Here is an 11,044-nt window from a genome sequence, read left to right as displayed (position 1 = left end):
TTTGAATCTAGCGTCGTTCCCAAGGCAAGATTCAGAGTTATATATATGAAATGTCCGAGGTTATATGCATGACAACGTCTCGGTGCGTTGCCCATCGGCATCTTGCATTGTTATTTTCATAGCATCGTCCGGGAAAATACCCAAGATAAAACCCAGTGTTGTACAAATGGCAACACTCGGTGAAGCATAAACCCCACACTCATGGCAATATGTTAGTGGCAATATCAGGGGCAATCCCCTAGCAATGCCTTGGCTTATTTACATGGCAAAGATAACGGCTATTCCTAAGACAGTGCTGATGGTTAAGGATATGGCAGGGTCCGGGAAATTTCCCCTAGAAATTTGAAATGGCATTGTGATACAACTACATTGGTCCATGTTGCACGTTTTATGTGTTTATCTAAATAATCGATTAAACGATCACAAAAGACTCCACCTTGATCAGTTTTAACTGACAATCAATATTAAACATTGATTTTGATAAAGATGAATAAGTTGTTGTAATATTGTAGACGATTTTAAATTTAAGATTATTGATATATTTCTTTCAATTTCGCAACGGGCGAACGGGTGATTTTGTAGGTCATTTATTATTGTGAGGTGTAAGGGGCGGAGGGGGGGGGGGGCAACTCGACAGCTTTTTGATGGCTAATATAATTCAGATTTTTAAATGGTCATACTAATTAACAAACCATCAAGGGATGTATTTCTATATGTCTTCCAATAGGTCATTACCGGACACCAACCTCGTGCTTTAAGTTCAATTACATTTGACTTGTGAAATGCGTATGATGTAGAAACTGTGTAGGAAATATGTCTATGTTGGGTCTTATATTGGGATAAGTTTGCTAAAGGCAAAGGTAGAGTTAACTGTTTTGACATTCATATGTAATTTCCATTAGATGTAAGTAAGGTTGTAGCCCCTGCTGTTGAAACGAGGAAATGAACGACACAACTCTTCGGTCGGAGGATAAACATTGAACGATGGTCTGAAACACTAACTGACATAGAATCACTGCATTATTGTGAAGCAAAGTCTAGTCTTCGGTATTATAGACAATCCAGCACCGAAATCGTTCCTTATCATGGAACATTGAGTTTTATCATTAACTCGACATACCTGGGGTGGTCGAGGTGCATGGCGTTGAGCATGGTCATACACTGAACACTCTAGTCGAGACAGCGCACAACAAAAGTGTTTAAAATCGTTGACGAGATATTGAGCATATGGAAGGGCTTTGAATATCCCGAAAGGTGAGATATGGTGACATAAGCTGACCAATTGGACCGGTTCAAGACATTTTACGCTGACATGTGTAGCTATGGACATGTATCCGAAATTGAAACTGAACATTATTCTTATGTTATTGTCCTATGTGATCGGTAAAAGGAGCTTTACAATATCATATAATAATAAAAAGGTTAACTTGTTTTATTTGCCTTACTTGGTATTTGAGATTTTCCATAGAACACTCAGGTATGCGGAATGTTTGGTATTTTATTTGGTACGCAAACTCTCTAAATAGCTTTAATGCACGTTATGTATCAAAATGAGGGATCGTTTAGTACGCAAGTAGGTAGAATGTTACATATTTATCAATAGTGAACATTTGGGAAATATAAACGGTTGTTTCTAATAATCATTCATATATCAAATTATTTAATAACAGCATTTCATTTTTCCATCTGTAACCAAATGGTCCTATTACTTTTGCTCTCATTTGTTTTATAAAAGAGCAATACAATTAAATGTAAATTACTACACTCTATCGGTTTAGCATATATTTCTTCGTAAATATAATGTATTTGATCATCATTTACAATACTCCAATTCTTTAATTTTGGTTTCTGACCTCGCAAATGACCTCATTATAGATGAGAGAAGATATCCATCTTCTTTTGTCAGACAGTTTTCCGAGCAACCTTTCTTAATTTGTTCATGTTCCATCGTGTGTTTGATGCTATCAACTGAGGCCTTCTCCAATCACCAACTGTCTCTTTCCCGTGTCTTTCCAGCTTCCCTCGTTTTTGTCAATATTTTTGCATTTTCGAGTTTTATTGAAATATTTTTTAAGGTTCATATAAGTTCTATTATTCAGAAAATGTTGTAGTTTAAAAACAACAACATCATGTTTATATTGATCAGTGGAGGTTGGCTGTTCCACAATATCACGAGGAATACACTCTATCAAACCCTGCTTATTAGAAGAAGAGTTACTTTTCTTACATTCTTGACTTCTGTTCATGAGACATATTCAACTTTCTTAAGCCATTTTAAGGAATGGTCATATGAATAGTTCTTAAGTCAGAACTTCCAAATCAACAATGTCTTGTGACATTTTTGTGATTGCAGCTATTTTGAAAAAAAATATATTTGCAGTTTTGTAACCAGGAAATGAATATACTATTCATTATCTTATTGAACATCAATTTAGTTTGAACACTAATATCATCAAGAACGAACAATGCATTGTTTAGTTGGTAGTCTGGAGCATTTTGACACAAACATATAGTAATATCATTGACAGACTTTTCCGAAAAAATCTCTTACATAAAATGTAGTCAACTTAATATCCAAAAACATGTCGAAAAGAATGTGTGTTTCACTCCCGAAAAAGTTGCTCCTCAAGACTTATAAAACATTAACCTTTGAAACATTTTTAATTTTGACCTTCCCTTCCCACTAATACACTGTGGAAGACTTTGAAGGAATTCAGTACGACAATTGACATCGCCGATGTATATATGTATACTGTATACTGTAATCTCTCGTAACGGGATTTATGTTTAAACTTTCAGCTACTCAGTTTGTTTCTGTAGGTTTTCATATATGTACATGTTAACAGTAAGGAAAACAAAACAATCCAAACTCATACTTTTATTCAACGAACACGAATTTACTTTTCACATTTCAAACAACATTTAATCAACTGTAATAGTTTTGAAACAAGCCATATTTCAGCTAAAAAACACATTTGGTCTTGATTATGTATCTTTCAAAAGGGGGCTTATTTGCGTTTGAATTATATGTTTGATCAGTTGTTATTTCTGTTCGTTTAACTGTTCGTTTGTAGCAGAAACGATAACTTAGAGTGAAGAAGACTGATGAATATCATTTTCAATACCCTAAGGAATTTCATTTTGGAAATATCATCTTTGAAAGAACATAGACTTACACAACAAATATCGACATTTTCTGGAATGGATTTGATTAAAATAATTAAGTACGTGTTGATTCCATAAATATTATCAAATAGTCGTATTTCCTTATTAAAACTTATAACTATAGTACATGACATATCAGTGCATTTTTAATGGAATCAGCCAGTAAAAGTACGACTATGTTACATTTAGTGACATGTTCACGTATAGATACATTGAATCTACCAAAAGGTCTAAGTTTAATTTCTTAATGATCTCATTCATTTGAATTTGTAGGATACTTCACACAAAATGTATCACCATAGAGTTTTACAAAAATAACAATGACATTGAACAGATGTATTGTTAGAAATTTAGTCTTCAGATGACATAAACTAACGAAGCAAAGTTTTCATGTATGCATGTAAATGGTGTTAACACATGCCATTCTATATTATATCGCAAAACCGCTATATATCATGATAAAATGCTTTGAGGAATACGCACTTCCCTCGGAAAAAAAACACCAAAACATTCAAAAAGCACATACATCATTACCATTTCATATTCATTCCAGAAATGGATTAAAACACACAAGATAAAACCTAACCGCCATCGGTGTCCACGGCGACAAAGCCATGTATCACAAACAATGTGGCTACACACGAATAGTTTCAAAAAGGCTTAGTAAAAGTAGAAGGGTCAAGTTTTGTCAGATAAATCTATTTTAAATTATATTGTTTGAACCTGTATCATTAATCAACAAAGAGTATGTTATTATCTTACTGCTTGTGTGCATATTGTTCAATTAATAAAGCAAGGCAGTGGCAATGGATAAAAGCAACATGCTGAAGAGGGCTGCAACTTGTCCGGCTCCAGAAGAATCACTATCACAGTTGACCAGTACATAGATGTTTTGAGTTCCGCTGGCGCCTACACCGCTTGTCGTTGTAGTTGCTGTCATGGTGAAGGTGTAATATACTTGTTTGGCAGAGGATAGAGTCACACCAGTTGCTACGGTGATGGCCCAGTCGTGGTAGAAACTGTGAACGAAGCAAAGTCCGCGGTAACTGAAAAAAAAACAATATTTTTTTTTATATAAAGCTATAACTGGTTCACTGCATTAAGTTATCGTATGTATTGTTTTGTCAGCACATTTATTTATGCAATGTTCACATTGTATGAGTGCATAAATGGCTTCAATTTTTAATTAGAAATAATGTCTTGCAATAAATAAAATCATTTCCTCTTTATTCTTATGTGCCTGGTCAACTTATACGAAATACTAACGTAACAGTTAACAAACTTTGTAATGGCCTTTTAAATTGTATATATTCTGAACAGCAACACTATGGACTAGCGTTTTAAGCATTGACTGAAAGAGTTCCAGTCGTTTTATGCAAACGCATAATACAATTGTTAAGAGGTGCTGTTTTTGCCTATGAAAAAAATATGATATTTAATTGGTCCGCTTCATTAAGTTAATATGCCCTTGTTTTTTTAACAAACGGTCAGGCTGCAGGATATAAGCATGCTTACGGGGTGCACCGAACGTTACGGCAGTCTCGTCCGTCGTAATGGTCCCTACGCTGGTACCTGCAAAAATAAAGAAATACACAATATGTGTACATAACGATACGAGTTAAACAGTTCATTTTGCATTGCTATATCGGAAGTTTATGAGTACTTGATAGCCATAAATGAACAACTTAAGACCACTTGTTTGAGTGGTTTGAACGCCGTTACTTTAGTTACAAGAGTTCGCTATTTTTAAGATACTGTTCTTTGAAAATAAATATTATACTTGCGTATGCAGGTGAAATAAAAACGGAAAACATTTCAGTCAGTAAATCATATCAGTTTTGTCTATTATTCAGTATGTCTCTTTAAGTTTAATGTTTACGTCTTAGGGATGATATCATTTTAGTTTAGATATTATTCAATGATTCTTAATATTGATAATTTAGTTTAAGATTTATATCATTTTACAGGTTATTTCAAAATAAATACAAGGGATACCAAGGACTGAAACAAAACTCAAACAGTGTCTGCTTGTGATACGTTTTCATTTGGTAATATCCATTTTAATTTCAACGGGTTTAGTTTGATGAACATAAAAATAAATAGACTTAATTTCAGTATCAGACAGTTTTGAAGTATTATTTACATACCTGCTGCCACCGAAGAAGAGGATAGACAAAAGGCTGTCTTTGTCAACTGAACGGAGTCCGTGATACTCAAGGTGACAGTGGCAGTTCCTGTGTCACCGCCATCGGTAGCACTGAATATAAAAATATCGTTATGAAATGCAAAACAAAGAAGACAACTATATATCCATCACCTTTCAAAACAATACAAATGTATTTTTACATGCTTCTATGTTCATTTTTATAATGAGTTAAACTATAAAACATATTTATCTCACATTTAAACCCAGCAGTTTGCTTTTAGTTTCTCACACATGATGATTCATTTCTTCAGGTAAAAGATATAGAAACTAGGTCTATATATTATTATTTCACCGAAAGCCTTGACAAGTTATTGAAGGACAATGATGTTTGTGCAATATAATAGATACAAGATCAAGAGATAACAATGATACACCCATACATTATGAATTAAAACATAAGTTTTGTCTTAAACTTGTTCATCTAAAAGAAGTACGAAATCCTACTGAGAAAAGTGGATAAATGCTACGAATACTGGTCGAGACCGTGTTTCATTCAATTTAAATTTGAAGGCTTAAAATGATCTCTGTGAACTATATAAACACGACCTTTTTGAATGAGAGGATCCTTTGTATGTTCTAGCATCCGGATTTCGTATGTTTACAATAATACTTTATGGTACAAACGACATATATTCAGTATTTAATAACATCGGAACAATGTTGAAATAGAAAGCATTCTCTTTCGTCAAGGCCAAATTAGGAATATAAATTTCGATGGGTTTTGCTGTTTGTAATATGTTACATAACTTAATAGCAACTGTATATGCTTCGGGTTTAACAAATTACGCACAAGAAAGAAATAAAATTTGAAATATTAATGAATCACAAATGACAAACAACCAGTTTGCGTGTATATAATACACGGTTAAATTGAACGACTAGTATATTTAGAGGGTTGACTCATTCTAAATAAAGGTAACTTTGGTATCAAAGAAATACCAAAAATGCATAATTAGCTCAACATTTAGAGACCTTGTCAGATATCCGGCTTTCTATATTTAACTTGATACATTTGGTAATTGTCTGCAGTTGCTTTACTTAGTTTATCGTGAAACGGGCAACTGAAAAGCAACGTCTAATCGGGACGCTTATTGATCAGTCGGGTAACTATTGGCTTGTTCGACTAGCTGTTTACCGAACACACTTTTTCTACCGTATTTGGTGAATTATACCGTCCAGAATAAAACGAAATGAGTCCTTTTGAACTAATATTTACTATCATTTCCTCGTGGGAGACACTTAAATTAACACTTCCGCTCAAATTGTTTCATGGGAAGGGCTGCGTGACCCAATGTAAATTTAAAAAACAGAATTGGAATTAAAATTGTAGTTCTTATATCTTACAACATTGTTAATTTTGCCTAATGCTTTTAAAAGTTTCGAACAATGTTTGACTATATTCAATACAGGTATACACCTTATTTATGTGAATAAGTGATATGTATATATTCGAATCCCTTCATTTAGTTTATATAGTGACCCGTAATAATTAAGGCAATTAATTAAATATATTGTCAGATCAGCTTATCTAATTCACTTACACGATCTTGAATACGTATGATGGAGTTGTTTCAAAGTCAAAAGAGCTAGCAAGCGTAACTACGCCGGCGGCTGAGATCGTGGCGGTTGCAATGTCACTGGGATTTCCGTCAGTTGTGTCGAACGCATACGTGGCTGTATTCGGCGTCGCCAAGGCGGTAAACAAGGTTCCACCTACAGCTGTAGATTCAGCAATTGAAACTGTCGTTACTCCCATGGGAGCAGTGCCAGTATCTGCGGCACCGGTACCGGCAGCATCAGTAAAAGTCCATGCCGTGATCGTTGCTGCATCTGAAAAAATTCAAACAACTGTGTTTATAATGAACCTTTAACTACTTACTAAAACTGCATTAATGAAAAATATATATTACTGATAATAAGTGTGTAACCGTGAATTTAATCGCAGAATGCGCAAAAATGTTAAATGATTGTTGAATGCTAAAAGATTTACTGTAATCTACTATAGTCCCATAAGGTAGACATACCATGTTTTTTGAATATTAAAACAATATTATTAATTGTGGTCAATCTTATTTGGGAGTAAGAGTGCATCTTTAAACTATTTTGTTTCGTTCAGTTTTTCATATTAAGTAAACTAAAGTGATTTACTGATGTATGACGATCTGTGCTTACTACAATCCATGCTTGTAAACTACACGCTAATTACGTTTATTTTGCGTCTGTTGATAAAACATTTGGTCTTAGAAATACTCTCGTGAAGAAAAACACGCCTGTCTACTACGCACATTTGTCGTTTAATGATCACAAGAAAGAAAACAAGATGATTTGTGTACAGTTAAAAAATTGTAGCCTTATAATAAATAGTTTCTGTTTTAATTAATAGCTGCGAATCCACAAATTCAGTTAAAAAGCGCCAATATATTACTAATGTTTATGTGTTCATAAATCTTTTTTTTTTCATTTCTGTAAAAGGTTTGCCCCTTTAATGCCTCGTAACCATACGGATTAAGAATATTCCGACCACGATTTGGGAAATGAAATGCTATAACATGCATTCGATCCTATTGCTACAATAAAACACTGTCCATTGTTACATATAACCTTTAGCTCGTTAAATGATGTTTTTTTTCAAAATCAAATGTTTAGAATAATTGCTTTATCTCTAAAAGAGTTGCTAGTGGATTAAACTACAAAATCAAATTTTTCTTCCCGCTGTTTTTGTATAATTTATAAGTGAATGTTGATTGCCTTTGCACTAGCCTAATCAAATCACCATCATCTTCAATAAATAATTCTCAATAATATCAAACGCAAACATGTCTTTGTTAAAAAAAGCAATTAAAACACAAGACATCTGCTTCCCTAATTCCAAATACATAATTTCCATCAAACATCATTTGCATATCTCATCTACGTTATTTCTAGAACAGCGTTATGTTCTTGAACTTTTCCGATAAAAAGTTCGTTTAACGTATATAACAAATATTGATAATAAAACATAGTTGGTTGTTTCTCTGTAAGCTAGCATACAAATGGCATGCGAGTCTAAAGTTTGCAACCTGGCGGTCTGGCGGTCAGGCGGATTCATGGCGTGAAGAAGCTACGGCTAGGTAGTGGTATATCGTATTTTATAAATTGAAGCAGTAACTTGAATGTTTGCTTAAAAAAGTTCACTGTAATAATGTTGATGTTGTTTTGCCGAAAACATAATTAAAGAAAATCAAGCAACTTTTATTATGTAAATGGGCAATAAAAGTATCCCTTGACTGAAATGTTTATGAACGCATTGTTGTGTCCATACTGACTATTTAATAAATGCTTTTATTCATCAGTTTTTGTCGAAAAACTGTTATATGACACGTTTACGACAATAAACATGTATTTTTGTCTGTCCGTCTGTCTGACTGCTGATCCAGCTACTGAACTGTAAGAACTGATTAATCAAATAAAAAAATCAAGTATTTAAAACGTTGATGAGGACTAATAATTAAGTGACTGAAGCATTAGTACGCATTTAACAAGTCAAGCGACTGAAATATTAGTACGCACTATCAATTTCAAAAGCAGCTGAATTGTTAAAACACAGTAGTTAAAACCCAACATAGCTGAATCAGTACACAATTACAAAGTTTAATTGTCTAAAACTTTAACATGTTCAAATATTAAAAAGGAATTCACAATAACGACGGATAACAGAAGACTTTTTGAAAATATCATATTTAGTTTATCCCAAATTTAAAAATAGGATTCCCTAAATAAATTTATTTGCGAAGAGTTTTAAATAATTAGGATTAACAAAGACCCTATGCCAATGCAAACAGTTTATTCGTTATCCTAATGATATTAAAGAAGTTCATTTATAAAGACAAGGCAGATAATTGACAGCTCCTGTATTTCAATGAAGAATTATTTTCAGTCTTGAAAAGAGATATGTGGTCAACTCTCAGCGGGAACAATTGAAATCGGGTGTCTGCATTGTACAAACCTAAGCTGATTTTAATGATTTTCTGGTCGAAACAATACAGTCATTCTGTTGCTTTCCTCCTTCCATTGATTAGATTTTTTTTGCTCTTCATGAAAATTGCCATGGCATTCAAAATCATTTACATTCCCCTAAGCCCCAGGGCGTTAAAAACAAAACCGTTTTCCCGAACCCTGGGCGTTCAAGATCGCAAAAATTGCACCGACCCCTTTGCGTTCAAAATCGCACATATTTCCACGACATCTGTTTTAAAAACGTTTACAATTCCCCGACCACTAAAGCAATCAAGAACGCATACATTCCCCCGACCTTTAGGGCATTCAAAATGGTAAAAATATCACCTAGACCTAAGGCTTTCAAGATCGCATACATTTTTCCGACACCCAAGGCGTACAAGATCGCATACATTTTTCCGAAACCCAAGGCGTACAAGATCGCATACATTTTCCCAAGACCTAAGGCATACAATATCGCATACATTTCCCCGAGATCTAAGGCATAAACTATCGCATACTTTTCCCCGAGACCTAAGGCATTCAAGTTCGCATACTTTTCCCCAAGACCTAAGGCTTAAAGGATCGTATACATTCCCCCGACCCCTAAGGCATTAAAGATCGCATACATTTCCCCGAGACCTAAGACATACACTATCGCATACATTTTCCCGAGACCTAAGACATTCAAGATAGTATATAATCCCCCGACCCTAGGGCATTCAAGATAACATTCATTTCCCCGAGACCTAAGGCATACACAATCGCATACATTTCCCCGAGACCTAAGGCATACACTATTGCATACATTTCCCCGAGACCTAAGGCATTCAAGACAGTATACATTCCCCCTGACCCCTAGGGCATTCAAGATCGCATACATTTCTCCGAGACCTAAGGCATTCAAGATCGCATACATTTCCCCGAAACCTAAGCAATCAAGATCGCATACATTCACCCAACCCCTAGGGCTTTCAAGATCGCATACATTCCCCCGAGACCTAAGGCATACAATATTGTTTCTATTCCCCTGAACTTTAAGGCGTTCAAGATTGTCGCACATACTCGAATGAATAACAGTCTCTTATATAATTGAATTCATGGGAAGAGAAAAGTAAAATTGACCAGAAATTCAAGGAATTGTCATACCGAATACCAAATGTTCAAATTTCATTCAAAGCATATATATTTTAAGATGAATGTCAGAAAAGAATCCGCCATAAATTTGATATACATTCTGCTAATTTTAGAGTAGGTTAACCCTAAAATACATCATTAAGACTTGAAGCAAAAACAAATTTCTACTAACAGACATACATTGGACACTTACCAGAATGCTTGCTTAAAAAGACAGTCATTATCAAACAAGCGGCAAACATCCTCAAATCCATCTTGATGTTATAAGTACGTTCCTATTTGCAATCAAATCCAAACTAAAACTCACTGCATAGGACAAGGGCTGAGAGCTGCCTTTTATAGAATGGGGTTTCAAAGGGTCTATGGTGATCCAGTCGTCAAAACAAACAGACGGAGTTTACGATAATCTTATTACACGGTTGGTTCCACAAAAACCTTAACTTTTGCGTAAGGGGAAGAATAAACTCGCCAGGGATATCAAATATCCCCTAACTATGACGTAGGCACCACGTCGATATCACATGACTTTTTTGATTTTCGTAACGGGACCGGGCGCATTTG

The 11,044-nt window shown here is 34.5% G+C and overlaps 1 protein-coding gene across 1 annotated transcript; it reads right to left on the bottom strand.

Annotated features, from left to right (window-relative positions):
* Window positions 1–2,865: 2,865 nt before the first annotated feature.
* LOC128241607 (cadherin EGF LAG seven-pass G-type receptor 1-like) lies at window positions 2,866–10,877 on the bottom strand. Its single transcript, XM_052958617.1, has 5 exons — window positions 10,677–10,877; window positions 6,913–7,201; window positions 5,313–5,422; window positions 4,681–4,737; window positions 2,866–4,211 (listed from the first exon to the last, which is right to left on the bottom strand). Exons 1-5 carry the CDS (start codon window positions 10,735–10,737, stop codon window positions 4,156–4,158), a joined length of 573 nt encoding a protein of 190 aa, XP_052814577.1. The 5' UTR covers window positions 10,738–10,877; the 3' UTR covers window positions 2,866–4,155.
* Between the last annotated feature and the right edge of the window lie 167 nt (window positions 10,878–11,044).

Source organism: Mya arenaria, chromosome 7 (assembly GCF_026914265.1).
Source record: "Mya arenaria isolate MELC-2E11 chromosome 7, ASM2691426v1".
Classification (NCBI taxonomy): domain Eukaryota; kingdom Metazoa; phylum Mollusca; class Bivalvia; order Myida; family Myidae; genus Mya; species Mya arenaria.
Note: the sequence above shows the minus strand (reverse complement) of the source record. Positions and strands in the feature narration are given on the sequence as shown.

Bases quoted from the DNA above. Each gene is read 5' to 3' on its own strand.
- LOC128241607 (XM_052958617.1), bottom strand. From the start codon at position 10,737: ATGGATTTGAGGATGTTTGCCGCTTGTTTGATAATGACTGTCTTTTTA. The intron at 7,202-10,676 runs GTAAGTGTCCAA...GAATTTTTTCAG, and splicing joins CTTTTTAAGCAAGCATTCTG to ATGCAGCAACGATCACGGCA. The intron at 4,738-5,312 runs GTATGTAAATAA...TTATTTTTGCAG, and splicing joins CTCTTCTTCGGTGGCAGCAG to GTACCAGCGTAGGGACCATT.